Below are 19,628 nucleotides of genomic sequence, written 5' to 3'. Positions count from 1 at the left end.
TGTGTTGTCAGTGTATCTCCCTTGGAGACTTCCTTTCCAGAAGTCGGAGACTGATAAATTCTAGTCAAACCAGCTCTATCAGGTCCTTCTATTACATTTATCATTTATTACGTTTCCCTCTCCAGTTCTGTCAGCTAAGAATGATGTGGAACAATAGTAATTAGAAATAAATGTCTAAAGAGTATGAGTTTGCTGACAGCATTTTGTAGGGACTTCAAACAGGAAAGTCAAGAAGATGTAATAGGAAGGAAGTTAAGCTGGAAGGAACAGTTCAGTTGAAAATTTCTGTCTGGACAGTAGAAAAGAGCATGTTTTAGAGATTCAGCTTTAGTGAGAGACTGATGCGTGAATAAAGAGCAAATTCATTTTCACATGTAGCCCCAAGCCTTAGAGAAATGGCCTTCGTGATAGTTCGTATTGTAAGAAAACTTCAACACATACTCCTGAGAAGCACTCTCACTGTGGCAGCAGTGAAGGATGGTCTTCATTGTGATTTTATATAATAATATCAGTTTTATAAAGAATTATGATTTGCATTTCTTAGGCTCACAAGTTTAATGCCTCTAGGAAGCCCTTGGGCATAGTGTGAGTGACTAAGACAAAGTATTTCAAAGCTGAGAGGGCAGTGGGAACAAAAATGTGCATTTCTTAACAACCAGAAGCAATTAGACCCCAAACTGGTAAACAGCTATTACATCACCTAAATTATCAGATGTTAGGTCTTATTCCTGTTTCCTTTATGAACCCAGTTCATTTCTGTCTTTTCTGTTTATTGCACTTTAACATAGTCAACAGACTGGCAATTAAGTATTGCACAGACGCTAATTATAGAGTGTTATTTGCATTCAAAGAGGTCCATAACCTTCACTTTGTCTCAGCAGCAGAATGCTTTCCTCATTGAACTTTCTTTAATTAGTGGTGTTCCTGTGAAATTACTGTTCCTTAGATACTTCTAGTAGGATATGTTTCTATTAGGTATTATTCAGACCACCTGGAAACTACATTACAATTTACTTGTTCTTTTTATTCCAAATAAGATGAGGTTTAGGTTGGATGCTAGGAAGAAATTTTTTACAGAGGGAGTAATCAGACATTGGAATAGGCTGCCCAGGGAAGTGCTGGATTCACCACCCTCCCTGAAAGTTTTTGAGGTGAGACTGGATGTGGCACTGAATGCCATGGTCTAGTAATCACGGTGGTGTTGGATCAAGGGTTGGACTTGAAGATCTCAGAAGTCTTTTCCAGCTCGGCTGATTCTATGATTCTATGATTCAATGATCATCATCATTTACACATCTCATGTAAACAGCCAGACACCATCTTCCATTTCTTTTTACTCACATCAAACCAGATCATTTTTCATCAGGCCTCTCAGAAGAAGTGAAAGTGTTCTCTAATGCAGAGATAAATTTAAATGCAGAATGAAATGTTTCCTTTTATTTCTACAATTGTCTTCTCTGGATATGGGAGTTGGGCATTCTGCAGTAAGTGTATTTACAAAAATGTTATGACTCATACACTACAGTACATGTTTCTGGTTGATTGTGTGCACCCTTAAGACTGTTCCCAGTAAAATAGATGAGAGAGAGGAAAATGCTTTTAAATTTCTGCAATGTATGTAGAGTCCAGTTATTACACCAAGAAAGAAATCCTCTGCCTGCCACATGCAGACCCTGCACAACATTTCAATCTATGACAAACATTCAGTCCTTTGTTTTCTTGAACAAGCTTTCTTGCTAAGCCTAAGCACTTTATATAAAAGGCTTAGATATAAATAGATTTACATCTGAGCTTTGCTCATAAATATATCACTTCTATTTGTTCTTCATTCTTGCTTAGAGCTTTAATATAGTCTGGGAATTGCCATATTATTTAAAGCTTATTATTTAGAGTGTAGAATCTGATTTCTTCTCTACATTTTCCATTCCTTCCATGGCTCCAGAATATATTTTTCAATTTATTTAAGAACTTTCTGAATCCACTGTCTCCAATATATTTACTGTATTATTTCTATTGATAAATGAGAAATAACACTAGCTGATATGCATGATAATTTTTGCCTACCAACAGATTGCATACCCCAACCCAGAGAAAGAGTCATACTCAGATACATTATTTGATCTGATTCAAGTTGTTCAAAATTTTAACCTAATCAATAATTCTTCCTGTGAGCCTTGGTTCTGCAAACTGTTTATTATCTTCTGTGAATTTAACTGTAGCAAATTATTCAACCTCAAGAAAAGAATTATAATGTGAAGATTATACATGTCACAACTCCTTTTGGTTGTACTTCACCTGATAGCCAATACTATTAGGTGTATGATGATTATGTTTTCCAAAGTAGAGGATCTTTTACATCTTTTTCTCCTATTGTTTTGTCTTCAATAAGTTTCTACTCTCTGTAGTTTAGATGCAAATCAGTTAAAATAAAACACAATGAACAACTAAATAAGTTCATCTCTCTCTACTGGCAAAAAATACCATGTGAACAGTTTTGGAGTCTAGAGCTCCCTCTTTGCAGACATATGCAAGCCCTTTCCTCAAGGGAAAAGGAAATAGATGTAAGGGGAAAAGACATAAAAAGCCTTAGTCTCTTCTTTTCACCAATGTGCCCAGCTCAAAGAAAGAATAAATGCAAACAGGCTCTATCTATAATTTCCTAAATTACCAAACAGTGAGCCTATCACAAAGTACAGTAACTAAAAAAAGACATAGGGAGGAGAAGAGTTTAGTGATATTACTAAGCAAGCAACATCAGACCTCAGGGAGAAGCTGGTCAGAGAAAACTGAAAGATAATAGATGGTGAAAATACTGCAAGCCTGAGTGCCATGGAGGTTTGTGGCCACATCAGCTACAATGGAGAAAGCTGGGCAAATGAGAAATAATAAGCAAAAGGAAAAAACCAGTTCAGATTCCTGCCTTGTTTAAGAGATGCCTATTTTAAGAACACTGGGGCACAACCAGGAAGATAGTTTTGAAAGATAGTCAAAAATTCGGTTATGCCACTACTGACCTGAAACCAATCTGACCCAGTGACCTGGGAGCAACTGCCTTATACTGTCCACTGCCAGTCTCCCAACCTAGCCAGACTTCAATTCCTGCTTTCTAGCACTGCTCAGTTTTCACATTGTGTTTAGATTTATTCTAGGATTTTATCTTGTTTTCTGTAAAGTTATTTTTTATTCCATTTTCCTAGTACTTGCAGACTCTTTTGTAGCTTAATTTTAATTTCTTTTCATAGTTATTCCTGTTGTTACCTTTTATTTCTTTCACTACAAATAGCATGAAGTTTTCATAAATCTCTTCAGATTCTCCTCTCTAATAGATGAAGGAGCATAACTGCTATAGCAAATATAACTCTGCTCAAACAAAATTCTTTGAATACAGTGAATCATTCAGGACTTACAAATGGCATTCAGTTTCTGGAATTACTTACATCAAATTAAGTAGGGCTGCATGCACTACCTTAATGAGCATTTAATACAATAAAGGAAGGAAATGCCTAATTTCTTATTTTTTTCCTCCTTTTTATCTGTTTCTGATCATTATGCATTGTTAATTATATTTTAATTTTTTTTTTTTTTTTTTGCAGAAACATTTCTCCTAAAATTCAGATCATCTTAGGAAAACTCAGAGCATGGGAAAGGTTACTTCAGATGTTTCTACTGTTCTTAAAATAGCATTTACCAAAGCAGCACCTGCTTTCTGCTTTCTACTCTTTCTACCTAGAGAAATTTCCACATGTTTGATACTGGAGACTGCCAAGAATCCATGAATAAGCTGATCACAAACTTGAAGAAAAAACAAAAATAATTTTTTTTAGCTTAGTGCAGAATGGAACAGCTGAAATTTGAGTTAGTTCATTTAAAATCTGCATGACACATATCATCAACTCAAGCAGCATCACATAGTTATTTCAGGTTCCATAAAGGCAGTATCATCAGTGGGTTACACTTCAGTCACAAGCGTAAGAAATTACTTTCATAATTATTTTTCCCAGAAATATACCTTAGCCACTTTTTGTAGCAAAGGTATATTTGCCTAAGGAATCATCTCAACATGTTATTCATGAAAGGCACACAAGTGAAAAGAAATACCCCCCTTACCAACAAGCCAATGTGGCACATGGACCATGGTTTAGCAGAGAACAAGGTAGTGCTGGGTGAACATTTTGACATGATGATCATGACAGTCTTTTCCAACCTTAACAATTCTATGATTCTGTGATCTGGATTATCAGAATTAGGGGAGGATCGCTGTCTATTAGTCAATGAGGAACATTTGGTCTAATTTTAAATGTCTCAAATCTATCTTACTCCTTTCCCAGATGTGTTTGAGATACAGTGGACCTATATAATTCTTTATGCCTCAGAACCTCTATCTGCATTCATTCTAGACAGCACAGAAAGAGTTTACAAAATAAGTTTATAAGGGTACAATAATAGTGGTCCATGATTTCAGTATCTGTAGTTTCAGACCTTTGCCTTCAGGTCAGGGCAGTGAGGAGAATTCAGACCATGGACAGGAGCTTCCACTTACTATGGTTTGCACTAGAAATGAGATTTGGACCCTGAATATGTATTTTGGTTATGCTGTCTGCAATGTTGTTTTGTGTCTGAAAGCATTATAAATAAAGTAGGTCACACAGCACTGACACCTTTCAGGATTGCCTTTATCTTCTTTAGTTTTACATTAAAAAACTTTAGTTTAGCATTAAAAAAATGGAATGAGAACAACGAATAAGAATGTAGGAAATGTACTCATGAATGTTTATTTATGCTTTTGTCAGTATTAGGGTTTATTTTGTTACTACAGGAAAATCATGTATGACAAAGGGATAATTACATGTGCTAGTGAGCATACAATTAAGTATTTTTCTAATTCCACAAGTGCATTTTTTTTTCGTGCAAGGCTGTGTATGTTTATTTTTAGTCTAAGGGAAAATTACATGGGGTATTTACAATCCAGCTCCTGCTGACAAAATTTAATTAACACCCAATAATCAACGAATTTTATTCTATAAGATTCCACCATCTGTGTATTTTGCAAACAGCACTAGTGCTTTTCCTATGTCTCAGCATTAACTCATCTTTCCCATTTTATTGCTACCAAATTTCATGCAATTGTTAGAGCTCCAGTCACAGATCTTCAATAAAGAATATGGGTTAAAACACAGCTAAAGTTCACTGTCCAGATGTGTGCTCCTTTGTTTTGAGTTAAGATGTGTATTTGGGGGGAGCTGGGCTAGGAAATGAGTGAGGGGATAAACTGCTTCACCTACCTACGTGTACTAAGGAGCTTAATTGCTCTTTATAACTTACACAGGGAAAGACATTGGCAATGCCCTTCAGTCTCAAAGAGCTTCAACACAATCAGGAACAAGTAAAATGGTTCTGAAGTGCTTTCCATTGAAAGTTATTTAAATTATATAGTAAAGGTTATGAACAGAGTTATATTTACCACAACTTTGCAAAGGAGCTGAAATTCGGCCTTTTAAATTATGCTCACTATTCTCAAATTTAAGTCCTTGTTGCCTGTATCTACCCATATAAGGTGAGGTTTTCAGCATAAACCCAAACTGCAAACATCACTGATTAGTAAAGAGACCTGTGACTCTAAATTGTTCAGTGCACTGTGAAAGTTCCCACACCACTCAGCTGAACCCTCAATAGCTGGAACATCTACATGTCTACACATACCTACAAAAGTGTTAGGTACAGATATGTCTTCTGATGAACCAAAACCAGTTAAGAGATCAAAAACACAGATGCAAATTTAGAGGGTGTTTGACTAGCTTGTCTTCTGTGATTGCACTGTAATTTCTGGGACTGCTGATCATTAAACCATATGGTGGTTCAAAAGCACAGAGCTTTACAACTTTGAATATTCCTTGAGCTTATCCTCATCTTACAGGGATCAGTTTCATAATAGTTCTGAACTTTGGGTGCTCTTTCTAATTGCAGGATGAAGGGAAGTGCAAACCCCTGGAAGTAACAAAGCTGGAAGGAGCAGAAATTGGTGTTGACACCAGTCTGGGGAAACCATTTGTTTTTAAATGTATACCTCAAGCTGGAAACAGAATTTTCTATTTCTGTGCAACATCCAACCAAGAAATGAAGAGGTAAGTGATCTTTCATTTTTACAGTGTCAGTTTTGTTAATCCAGTGTGGAGAGAGTATTTTTGGAAGATGTTCATAATATCTGCCTTGATCAGTAGAGGAAAAAATTAAAAATCTATCAGCTACTTATGGGAAGGCAATGTTTCTAATTTTCAATTGTAGAAGCTTCAAAAATTATTTTTCAGTTTCGTAGGTTTTTTTAAATTGTTTTCAATAAAATATTTAACATTCATCTTTTCCTATTCCTCTGAATTCTTGGTTTATCATGAGAAAAAAATTTAATCCATGTTCTCATGCCTTCTCTCCCACTGCTTTATCAAACAGAAGTGTAAATCTTCCTGGGGATATAAACTTTCTTATCAGTCATTTCATATAAATGATCTCTCTTCTGCCAAACAAGGACAGTGCTAGTAATAAATACAGTCCCATCTTCCATTTTCTTTTCTGTCATTTGTCACATTTTCATTTTACTATTTTAAAATGCAAATGTGCCCCAAGAGCACATTGGTTCTGGGGCAGTGACTTTCGGTTTGATGCAGAGTTAGACTTTAAAAATACTCTTTTGCATTTCCCAAAGGCAACAGCTGACAAAACAAAGAGCTTAAATCACCCAGAATACAAGTAAAAACTTCTTAGTCTAAACTTATTGTACTCTTTGTTTTATTGTGAATTGTCAAAAATATAAAGCTGTTGATATTTGGTATTCATCGACCCATTTTTTTATATCATCTCACTGCTTAACATAACCCACCATTTTAATATCAGAGCATTTTCCATTTCTAAATTTTATATTGTACATAGTGCAACAGAATAACTTTGCCAACAAAGTTACTGCTTTAATCTGTGGTGTCTCCAGGATTCTTTGTGTCTCTTACGAATTCCTTATCTGCATTATGCTGAAGACAAGAAGAGTGATCATTTAGCCTGACATGTTGAACTATATTCAACATCTGTAGATTCCCTTGTCTGCAATTTTGCCTTTATTTATTATAATGTGTTCTTACACAGTAAGCTTTGAGACTTTTTTTTTAGAGTTAGCAATGTTTATTTAGATTTAATCCACTGCTTTTCTATCTTAAAGCCTTGTGCATCCTGAAAATTGCACATCCCTTTAGGTGCTGCATATGTCAGCAAGAATTAAAAGAGGCAGTGAAGTATGTTTGTTCTACCAAACTTAGCTACTCTCACTTTTTGTTATGTTATAGGTGGCTGGAGGCTATGGATAAAGCAGTGCATCCTGTCCATCAGGTAATGCTTTATTTAGATGAGAAGTATGTATATAAGCAGACTGCAGAAGGCTGAGAGACAGGAGCTGTACATGGTCAGGTGCAGACAGCAATATGGAAGCTCCATACTTTTGTTTTGGGCTGTTGGGCTGTGAGTCATCTCCAATCTAAAAGCCACATACAGAATTATGACTCAACTTACATGTTTTGCTGCCATATGGTGGAACAAATCAAAATGCTTCCTCTCTGGATATCAGCAGCTTTAAGCTGATTCGGAAACATAACCCAAAATTAGTGTATCAGGCAGAAAGAAAGGGTAGAGATGACTCTCACAATCATGTGTTATACTGGAGGTAATACAAATTGGAGTAGAAGGAGAGAAGGTGATATCTTCATAAGCATTTCCCACAAGACTCCCTTGGTTGCAGGCAACCTGCTTTTTGCAAGAGAATATTGGGCTGGGGGAGGCATGATTGCTGAGTTCTTATTTTCTTTGTTTCCAGGGAAGAAGAAAGTCAAGTGAGCTGATAAACTTTGTCTTACCTATCTCTTTACACAGTTGTGCTCTCTGCTGGACCCTGTGGCTGGAAAAAATACAACCATTATTGATCTTGAGCTGCTACTGAGAGATCTATGAGCCCAACATAACTCAGTATCAATAGTCCCTGGCTGACCCCTGAACTGGGAATTGCAAAGCTAATTTTAGTATTTCCAGAACTGGAAGTATAGTGGTCAAAGAAGTTTTATTCTGCCCTTTTCTGGCCCCATGATTCCTATTATTTCCTTCTATAGATGACCACCTTTGTGAAAATAGGTGTTTGGTTCATCAAGTTTTTTGAAGAGCTTTAGCCACTGAGCTACCTTGTTTTTTAACAGAAAGAATGTGAGGCTCAAATGCAGAATAAGTATCAAGGTCTACCTTTTTTGCAAATGAAATAAAATAATCAATTAAAAAATATGACAATTGCAAGGTACAAATTATAACCTGCATTCATGAAGTGTAAAAAACCAAGGGGGCGTAATGTATTCCTTCAGCAGTGTTTAACTGTTTGTCATGGGTTAATTTGTTTTCTACCTCCCACACAACTACTACTAGTTGAGAGAAGGTTTTTGCAGACAAAAAAGAGACAGGATTTGGGGAAAATAGTATAAACATTTATTACTAGTAAAGTAAAAACTACTAATAAATTAAAAACTAAAGAACTATATCTACAACAATTTTTACTCAAGTTGAAGTGCTATATATTTACAGAAATACTTCTTCCCCTTTTATACTAGTCCAAGGAGAAGAAGTAGTCTCATTCTCTATTTTTGGAGTTCCAGCTCTTTCTCTCTAGTAATAGATCTTCAGTAGCAGCAGTATTCTCGTTGTAGCTGGAATTTTTTCTCTCTCTTTCTCGCTCTGTGTTGGCTTCCAAGGCTGGGCTTACCCCCCTCCTGGGCTAAGACTGAAGGCTGGGGGTTACCCAGGTCCTGAAGGGTCTTCCTTCCATAGGCTTGCAAGGGGACACTTGCTTACTATGGATCTTCTTCCACAGGGTTACAGGGGATAATGGCTGAAGAGTTCACCCCTGTTTCCCTATGGAGGTCCCTCCCCATGGGAGAACAGTCCTTGATAGACTTCTCAGCATGGGTCTAGCACGGATCCACACACACACGGATCCCAACATCTCACATGGGCCGTCTCGCTCCAGCATGAGATTTCTCAGGGTCACAAAATCTTCAACAGCAGTATGGATCCACACACACGTGGATCCCAGTATCCCACCTGAGTCATCACTGCTCCAGCACAGGTTTCCCTCAGGGTCACAAATCTCCACCAGGACTCTGCCTCACTTCAGTCCTTCTCATGAAGTCTCGGTTCTCTTTGGTACATCCACAGACTCTTCTATCAGCCACATGGGGGGTCTCCTTACTCCAACAAACTTTTACAAGTAGCAGGGTTTACTTTTCAGTCTTTTCCCTGCTGAAGAGAGAGAGAGTGAAAGGGGGAAGAAGCAGCTCTCTCCCCTTCAAACTTTTCTTCTCTCTCCTCCGGCTGCTAGTTTTGACCTTGGAGGTCCCTTATCTCTTCGCTGGAATTTTTCCACAGCGGTTTCTGTCCAAGCAGTTTGTCTTTTAAACTATTTTTTTCTTCACTCTCTTACAAGAGAGAAGGGAAGACTTCAGTGCTACACCTGCTCCCCCCACCCTGGCCCAAGCTGGGCGAGGAGGGAGTCTGGCCCTGCTCGGGCCCACTACTCCTCTCCCCTACATGGCTGCTGCCCCTAATTTCAGCTGCGCCAACAAACCTTCTCTTCCGTTTTCTTGAAGATGTAATTAGCAAAGGCATCACTGGACTTTTGATTGGCCTTTTTGTCCAGAAATTACCTGGACAAAACCATCCTCAGCCCCAGGGATGGGCTGGTGGGCAAAACCACAACACTGTTAAACAGTGAAAGGTATTTATTTTTGCTTTAATTCCTTTTCCACTGAAGTAAAATTGATCAGATTTTTATTCCTTTTGCCTTTAGCTTTCAGGCAGGTTGTAATTGCAGAGCCAAAGTTGTTTCCAAATATATTTTACCTGTCAGTGTTTCTCAAAAGAATATGAAGCAATGAATGTATTTGAAATAGCAAAAATAAATAAAACTATTTAAAGTGTGTACCCTAACCAAAAGAAAAAATAAAACAGCCTGAGCCAAAAAGGATAGTAGAGGTTCACATACACAAAAGACATCAAAGGGTCATTCTTTAGTGTAGCATGCATATATAACTTGTTGTATAAAAAGTTCCAACATTATATTTACAGAAGGATCACTCATCCATTCCTCCATTAACAGCACATTGTTGGCTTCTTTCTGTGCCACTGCATTTTTGACTGCACTATCTTTTTTTTTGTTTTGTCTTTGAGTGAACAGTATCTTTTTTTGAAATAAATGTTTGATTTCATCTCCTAACCTTCCTTCTAACTAGACTTACCATTAAGTTGGATAGAAAAAGCTTAAATTTTTCTTCTTTTTCATTTGCTTATTTTTTGTTACTGTCTTTTTGCAATAGTAATGTGTTAGAGTTTACAACACAGGGATTTAGTAGACCATTATACTGACACTGTGTCCTCTTTATGAATCTATAAGGATAACTGCGTTAATATACCTAGTGTTACTGAAGTCCTCTTCTGAACTTTGCTGCAATAAGTCTCAGCAGGTTTCCATTTGTAACAAAAAATACAGTCAGCTACATTGTGCCAGGTCTTTTTTCCGTCTTTGCCTTGTCAAGGATACTGAAGAAATGTCATAAATAAATGCAAAAGAAATTCCCTGTGGAAACAAACAGGAAGATATTGGTATTGCTCATATTTTCCCCATGGATTTCAAATGACAGTGGTAGATGTAGAATTCTAAATATGTGTTGCAGATGGCAAAACACAGTAGGAGAGGCTGAGATTCTAACACCTCCCTGATTTATAGGAGAAGAAAAAATGCTTTAATCTCACATTAAACAACTTGATCTAATAACACAACAGACTATTTTTTCCTGATTTTCTTTTTGGATTATTTTATCAAACAAAAAGCCTATACATTGGCAGTGTTTCATGGGTTGAGCTTTTTCTTCACCTGTAAATGACAATAAATTTTGGTAATGGAAAAGGCTCTGCTTTCCATAAAGGGGATGGGAAGGTATCTTTAAGTATTTTGTGTGTACTAGTGCTTCCATCCAAACCTGAGTGCTGTATTCTGACCTCATACACCACACATTTTCTCTGGAACCCAGAGAGAAGATGGTGAATCTTGTCTTGCCAGATTACACATTGTAAAGACTACTAAAGTCCAACAATGAACAACACAATTAAAAAAAAAAACCAAACTTATTCATAAAGCTTTGAAATAATCCTCTTTGTATCAGCAAAACAGGTAGTACTGAAAATAAAACAGAAAATACAAGTTATTATTGTAAGAAGAAAGTAGAAGTTGGACACTGCCACCCCTTATAGGATTTTCTGATTCCATTTTCAGCATTGATTTCTGTTGTGTCTTAACCTCAGTAGGCAGCTCAGCAAGAAAACCTGTGGACTGAGATAAGATATTTTACTATGTAACACAAAACAAGGGATTCATTGACTATATGGCATGGGCAGGCAGTTGTTCAGCCATCTCCAGGAGAGCAAGGCTCTCTCACAGGTAGTGGTGACTTGAGAAGACAAGCGCCATCATTCCTATTGTCCCCACATCCTTCTTCTTCCCCAAGCTTTATATGCTGAGCATGACGCCCTAAGGTCTAGGATATCCTTTGGTCACTTGTCCTGGCTGTGCCCCTCCCAACTCCTTCTGCACCCCCAGTCTGCTCACTGGTGGGCTGAGGGGCAGAAAAGGCCTTGGCTCTGTGTAAGCCCTGCTCAGCAATTCCTGTGCTATCAACACTGTTTTGAGCACAAAACCAAAACACAGCCCCATACTACCTGCTGTGAAGAACATTAACCCTATTCCAGCAAAAACTATTCAAATTATTTTCATGACAAAAGCTAATTTTATAGCAGATGACTAGAGCTTGTGTCCTTTCATGCTAGTAGTTCCTCCTGAAGTTTTTACCAGAACTTTTCATTACATGCTTTCTTTACAGAACCATGTGTGGGTAGATGTCACACTGCATAACACTACACTCCCACCCTTGGCTATTAAAAATCCTGAGTGCCTGGGGCTTCTCCACCAGCTGGACAGGAGCAAAGATGCCTGGATTCAGCATTACTGCATTCTGAAAGATGGCTGTTTGTACTTTTATGCCACTCTCCGGTCTACACCTGCCCAAGGTAGGGATGACTGCTAAATTTTCATTGATAATCAAAGCAAAAATGCTTCACTGCCATCTCCATCCAAATAGAACCGTTACCATTAATGAGAGTTTCTTATCAGGAAATTCATGGTGTTCCATGAAGGTGAGTGAAGGAAGATCAGACTCAGTCTCTTTTTATCAACTAGCCATTTCATTCCCCATCCCAGTCTTCTTTTCCTCCCACAGTCTGAATTTTTCTTTCTGAAATGGAGCTAGTCAGGATATGTGCACATTACCTCAGGAAGAAGTATCAGAAACACGATCCACCATTCCAAAGCACTTTTTGGTGGCTTGAGGCAGTTCCACTGATGGCAGTCTCCTAAAAGCTGTCGAATTTTGCATGGCAGCAGCATGAAACTACTGGGGTTAATTGCAAGCAGAGCTCACTTCAGGTACTAAAAGCCTACAAGAGCAGCTCTGTGAAAGTCAGTATTTAAAAAAAAAAAAAAAAAAAAAAAAGTGCCCCAGGGATGGCTCAGGACCTGTAAATGCTTTCTCCCTGTACTAAGGAAGCCAGCAGTCAGAAATGTTGTATTTTTGCTTGGCAGACAGTTTTCAGATCAAAAGGGAAAAACTTTTCTTAGCATTTATGGTATTTGCCACATGATCAGGCAAGAAGTGCTGCAATTTATACCACTTGAATAGCACTTTTCATCTGCCGAAGGCCATACTTATGAAGTGACCAGGGGTTTCCTCTCTACATGAAACTGAAGATAAGACTTGCCCAGAGAAAAGCACTGAATTTGTGGAAAGGCAAAAATTAAGTATTATGCGTTTATGACACTGAAGCCTACACTCATACTGCCAAATATTCTCTTTTGGTGTCTAAATATCCTATTATATACAAATTCTTGTACATGGTAGTGTTTTGTCTCATGTTATTGCAATTTTTTCCCATTTCACTACAGATTCTCATTCTCTCATATCATTCTCAGTGATAGAGCAATAATTTAATGCTATTGTGACTACACGTGAGATGCCAAAAAAAAATACAGACTTTGAAGACAGTAATAAGAACATTCAGCTGCAGTTGGTCAGTTCTGTAGTCTTTTTGACTATTCACCAAATATATATATAAAGGGGACATACACCTTGTGACTCTGAGATAAGTTCTTGGGGGGGGGGGGGGGTTGAAACTAGCTAAAATTAAAATGTCCTGAAGACAAAATTCTGTCTAATGCCTCTCCTTCACAGCTGGATAGTCATGGCTTCACAATGATGTTACAGGCAGCAAGAGGAACCAATGCTGACCTAGGACATTTGTTTTTCATGTGGAAATCCATATCCCTTTAGTTTTCAAAGGAAAGAAAAAGAAAATATCAGTGACAAGATCCACCCTTCCAAAAACTTTACAGTGGCTTGAGGCAACGTTATGGATAGGAGGCAAAAACTAGAAAAAATATTTTGCTAAATAAAACTCTACTGCTGATCATTTGCTAGACAGGAATACTGTTTTACACTATTTTGAAATCAATTTTTGGAAAAAAAAAAACCTCAACTTTCACATTTTTAAATGTAAATTCTGTAAAACTCTGTCCATACACCCAACAGAAAGCATCTGAAAATCCAGTTCTCCAGATTTGTCGGTATGCTTGTAATTGGCAGTAATTCTATAAATGGTATCTGTAATATACATCATGCATGCTATTTTATTCTACCAGGTGGCCTTTACCTACAGGGGTATATTGTGAGTGAACAGTCTCTGGGCTCCAAGAGATCTGTAATTGAACTCAAACCTCCGTCTGAAGAATTTAAAACCTTTTATTTATGTGCAGAGAATGTAAATGAAAACAAAAGGTAAACCAAATTGTTTGGTTTTTATCCAATTCTACTTGGCAAGCTTTAGGAAAGCAGGAGCTCTGTAGTTCCTGGGAAGATCTAATGACAATTTTTCAGGCTCTTTTCCCTTATTCCCCAGATTTCCCTTTAACAGTAGCTTTAGTTAAAGCGCAGTACAACATTTACTTGCACATGTGAGCCACCAGTGCTATTCTTGTCCATGTTGGAACCACAGAAAGGCTGGTTGGCAGAGGTTCGGAAAAAAACCTGGGTAAGGTGCCTTTCACAGTTACATGTGGGCATTATACAAAACATAAAAGCTGTGGTAAACTCTCATTAGAGAGAATGGAATTTATATGCTCCTCATCCCCAAGAATTATATACTTCCATCAATGACCATTAGAATTCAATTAATTTAAGAAAACTGGCCAATGAAATCACACTCTGAAGGTAAATTCCCTCATCATAATCCAGTCAAATTCCACATCTATCAGCAGGAGTTCTTGCCTAAAGCCTAGTAATTACGTTATTTGGGTTTTAATCTAATGAACAACGACAGAGCTTTTCAGTATGTTAGAAAATTGGTGTTGATATGTTGTTGTTAATAATCAACTCCTCCATCTTCTGTATCTCCCCAATGCCCTGACTATTAGCACATAGTAACACAGCTGTACAAACGCCATTTATTAAAGGTTTGTTTCAAAGAACATAGAAATGCATGCATAAGACTTGGTCAGGGACAATTGTTGGTCTTTCATTTCTTCTAGGTGGATTACAGCCTTGAAAGCTTCAATTAATAAATGGTTACCCCTACACCAGGCAATCCAAGATTTCATGAACAGACCACTGGAGGAGACAAGGATGTGAGAAGAAGGCTAAGTTTTTCCCCAGTTATGTTTTGCATTTTAAATTTCATGCTATGTCTTATGATTCATCTCAAAAGATGCTCTAGCAGCAGCTAATCTTTAGCATTGGCATACATTCATAACTTTTGTAAGCATTAGTAAATAAATGCAAAGCAATGTTGCCTTGTTTGTTACTGTCTTTATTTTGTGTTTCAGTGCTATACAGTCTATGTTTACTTATTTGAGATCTTACAGTGGAAAGTTTTAAGGCCAAATAAATAACACGCCTTCCTTGACAGGGTAGGGTATGCCACAAGCAGAATTGCCACATTCATTCTCTTCCTGAGTAACTGCACCATAGCAAAAAGCACACTGGAACGTCAGCATCTTACCAAAAAACTACTTTTCCTTTAGTTTTCATACCACAATTCATGCAGTCTGAGGGCTGAGATGTAAAGTCTGAAGCATACTGAGAATCCAATCCCACTAGTCAGTTAGATCATCTCATCATTTTCTCTGTTTAAAGATAAACATATGATTACAAATTAGGATGCTGCTTAGCACTTTCAAGACTGATATCTGCAACAACAGTTTACATCCTGTTGATTACATTTGTGAATTCAAGCCATAAAGCAAGAGCCTTTCTGTCAAACTAGGCTAGAGCACAGTTACTTGGGAGTTGAAACAAAAAGTAAAAATTAGAAACAGATTGGATGCAAACTAATGAAATAGTTTTCTTAAAATTATTTTGTTTGTAGTTTATAAAAGGTATTTTAAGCAAATCTCATGTTTAGTAATTTCTCAATATCAAAGTTCTCAGTTTTCTCATATATAAGATAGTTATCCTGTAATAAATCTTATAACATCTCCATAACACTAAAAGCATAAAGAAAAGGTTTTGGCTATTTAAAAACAAACAAACAAACAAACAAAAAAAGTGAGCTTAAAAAGCATCAATATTAAGTTTGTTAAAGGACATACTGGCCTTGCATCTCAGTGTCATCATTTGTTATTTATGCATCCTCTGCCCATTTGCAGCAATAAATGGCAAAAACTGCATAGTTGTTTTTTACCCCCAGGTGCTTGTTTCTGTTCTCACTTGACGGACAGACACGTATTAAAATGACACATTTTATGAGCCATAAGAACTGTGAAGTAATTTCTCATTTTCTCTAATTCAAAGTCAGTTGGCAGAGTTTAAATGACTACCGATAGCTTTACCTTTATCTTTGTACAAAAAATGTTGGAGAACAGTGAGAAAAATACGATCACGAGAAAACTCTACCTCCTTCCCAGGAAACAGAAGTCTTTGCTGGCTTTCCCATTGGACTAAAACAGAAATACACTGTTGTTTAAAAGAACATGAAGTAGAGCACTATTTCTACCAGTCTTCAAGTTATTTCAGTAGTGTCAAGAGATTGCTATTGTCTTTATACTTACAATGCTTCCGATAGAAACTCAAGGAAGTAGGTTGAAATATTTTTGAAGTCTTGAAAAGAAAGTCCTCAGAAATTAGACACATATTAGATAATGTAACTTAAGAAACAAAAGAAAAACAACAGAAAAACCCAATCCAAACCAAACAAAAATGACCCACATTAAAAGCCCACCAAGGAGGTATTTATTTTGCTATGAAACAGAATAGAATTTCGAGTTGGCCACCAAAGAAATAACAGTCAATCCAAATTCAGATTTCTCCAAAGACTGAGGAAGTTTAGATTTAAAACTGTATCTAAAGTTTCCCTTGGGAATCTAAGTAATATTAGCTTTTGTTGCAATTCCTTCAAAAGAAAACATGGAAGGTGAAACTGGGACAAGCTACGTCATTGCTGTCTCATGGCAGCAAGGGGTCAGCAGAGCCGTGCAATCACTGTATTGTCAGCATCATGGCTCATTTGTTTGCAAATAAGAATTTATAATTATTGCTAAATAACTCTTCTTTCAAGGTTTTCCTTTCACTGCCAGCAAAAGATACCTGTACTGAAACCAGAACACTTCCATTAGGAGAGTATGATATTGCACTGAGAAATTGGGTCATATACTTTAAGCATGATTTATTCAGGTGGTTTTCTGCCCTCCAAATTGAGCTCATTTTCTGCCCTGTTCAGCAGAAAATATGTACAAGGTTCTGCAGTGGGAAAGCCACACAAGGTCACCATGGCATTTTCTTCAAAGGGCTGAGTTATTTAGCTGGAAAGAGTTTGAGGCTACAAAAACAATTTTGTGAAGTGCATAAATCCCTTTTTTTTTTTAGCAGGTTTCTGAAGGATAAAGGCATTGGGGGATAGGTGTTTCACCTTCTTTGTTCCAGACCCTGGAATATGATTTAACAGAAGCTGAAAGTCATTTTAGTGGAAATTAATTTTGATTTTTTTTTAATTAATCCACCTTTCAAATACAGCAATGATGAGATATACATTAGCAAGAGCTGAAACACTGCAGCACTCTAGCACAGAAATCTGACTGCCTAGTACCCAGACTTTGCTGACTCATAAACGTGTCCATCCCCTCCACTGGAATTGTGACCATTCATAAGATGACATGCTAATTTTGTGTGAGTGAAGAGGAATGATTTCAGCAGTACACAGAATCTGACATATCCTATTCAAGATGATATTCTGAAGGGCAATTTATTCCGATCAAACCAGATTCTTAATAATAACAACAACAACAACAACAACAACAACAACAACAAAAATCTCATGCTGACAGAGCAAGGAAATACATTCATTTTCTGGGGAAAATGAATACATTCGTTTTCCAGGGGTAAAACCTGTTGCTTTCACCTAAAGGCTTCCTCATTTAGGAAAAAGTCATCTGTTAATGAAAATACACAAGAAAAAAAAGACCTAAAGAGAGTTCTTTATATTCTAGAACAGCTAAAGGTTTTGATAATTATATTTGATGGGGTTTTCATTTGCATATTATATGTTACGTTAGATTTGTTATATCAGTTGTAGCAATGAATACTGTCATACCTATATTTATCATTTATAGCTTAGTACTTTCTTAACTTTAGATTGATGAGATCTGTTATTTAGCATCAGATGAAAAGCATTGTTTTCATCACAATAAACTGCAGCCACTGTGATTAGGATGAATGTTTGAAAAACTGAATTAGGAGAAGATATATTTCATCTAAAAATAAATGTTAGTGTTTTTTACACTTAGAGATAATAAAATATTTAAATACAAATAATTTCTACATTTCTAAGTGAAAAAATTTGGAAGGAAGACATTCTGCAAAAAAATTACAAACATGCTTGCTCTTGTCCCATCTAGGAATGAAAAAATATTTGAAATGTGATCACTGAAAAGTAAATTTATGAGCTGGACTCAGTGATCCTTGTGGGTCCCTTTCAACTGAAAATATTCTTTGAATATTTTGTGATTGTTGTGAATATCATTAAAATTGAGTCAATACTGAAGGATATATATAGAGATATATATATATTATGTTTATATGTCCTTTATATATTATACAATCAGTTGCTGAGTTTTTTAAATCTTCTGTTGGATTTAGGCTTGGATTTTTCCGTTAATAGCATCATTGTTCCACATTCTGAAATAGGAAGACATGCATCTTTTTTTTTTAGCAGCCCTATGAAGTCTTTAGCTAATATTCTTTTTTTAAAAGCTAACTTCAAATGATAAAGTGAAAAACATGATAAACCATTGTAATTCCACGGGTACAGGAAAGCTGCTGAACTTGTAGCTTCCCTCGGGTCTTTAGCAGGGTATACTATGCAGATTTCACAAATTCAATTAACTACGTTGATCTTCATTTTCAAAAATAAAAAGTGTGTTTTCCTGACACAGGACACAACTGTTCACTGATCTCCAGTTGCCACAGCAGTGGGTATTCTAAAATAATATGGTAACAGATGATTGCACTCAGGCCCACTATTAACCATTTATTTTTCAACTTCACATGCCATGGGGTTGTTCTTACAATTAAGATGATTTCTCCACATGGGGAGAAAAAAGAAAATTAGGTACTGGAAAGAAAGACAGTTTCCCAGGGCAGGCATTAAAGATCCCACAGACAACTACTTCCCCCAGGTTGCTCCTCCCTGTCAGTGCAGAAGGGTTCCCCTTCCCACACACATTTTGGCATCCTCTTCCTCAAACTCCTCACCAGGCTAGAAAGTCAGGTGAGTCAACACTCCTTACAGGGAAAACAGCTTGCTCAGCTTGCTGTGGACTATCCACTGACGGAAACAAAATAATTCTTTTCAGTGCGAGCAGACTATAATCACAGAGGCTCTGGGCATTTGGATTTAGGACCCATACCAAGACAGGTCCTTGATGCTTTTCTACAACCACATTTTACACTGGAAGTGTATTTGCCTTGACCAGCAAACACAGCTAATTATTTTTCTATAAGGAAATTTGGTATCATGCATGTGTTGATCAAATCACTCAGAGCAAAAAGACCATTTGCTAGTGGCCCACTGACCTGAGCTAAAAAAAAGTTTATAAAAAAGATAAACCTGAATTAAGTAAATGTTCGGAAAATGCTTCTCCAAATAAGCAATTACCATTATGATTGCAAAAATAGTTTTGAAACACAAATAGGAACCTCTTTTGGAGATGAGATAGTATGTTCATGAAGTGAAAAGTATGGATCTGAAAGGGTATGCCAGTAAGTGCATACCTCTAGCACACAGGAGAGCAGGCATCTGAACTGGCAATGACTTGCTGCTGGAAGTAGCAACACAGCCATTACAAATGTTTTTTGAGTACTGGAAATAAGGTCCAGTGTGCCCTTGTACAGCACCACGTGAAGGACCCAGCACACCAGCTCATACTTTGTGTTTCTGTGTAACACAGAGAGATCACAAGTTAT

At 37.0% G+C, this 19,628-nt stretch overlaps 1 protein-coding gene across 2 annotated transcripts in view; it reads left to right on the top strand.

The window, feature by feature from the left end:
* LOC114064134 overlaps nucleotides 1-14,943 on the top strand; it is a 35,007-nt gene extending 20,064 nt beyond the window's left edge. For both annotated transcript variants that reach the window (XM_027896920.1, XM_027896911.1), the window contains 5 exons: nucleotides 5,965-6,122; nucleotides 7,326-7,368; nucleotides 11,946-12,132; nucleotides 13,817-13,952; nucleotides 14,702-14,943. In XM_027896920.1, the coding sequence (XP_027752721.1) occupies nucleotides 5,965-6,122; nucleotides 7,326-7,368; nucleotides 11,946-12,132; nucleotides 13,817-13,952; nucleotides 14,702-14,801 (624 nt within the window). In that variant the 3' untranslated portion in view covers nucleotides 14,802-14,943. The remainder of the gene's footprint in view (nucleotides 1-5,964; nucleotides 6,123-7,325; nucleotides 7,369-11,945; nucleotides 12,133-13,816; nucleotides 13,953-14,701) is intronic.
* Nucleotides 14,944-19,628: the final 4,685 nt, after the last annotated feature.

The sequence above is a fragment of the Empidonax traillii genome, unplaced genomic scaffold (assembly GCF_003031625.1).
Source record: "Empidonax traillii isolate 1590-97213 ecotype Southwest subspecies unplaced genomic scaffold, ASM303162v1 scaffold18:size2335232, whole genome shotgun sequence".
NCBI classification, from domain to species: Eukaryota; Metazoa; Chordata; class Aves; order Passeriformes; family Tyrannidae; genus Empidonax; species Empidonax traillii.
This window is presented reverse-complemented; position numbering and strand designations above follow the sequence as displayed.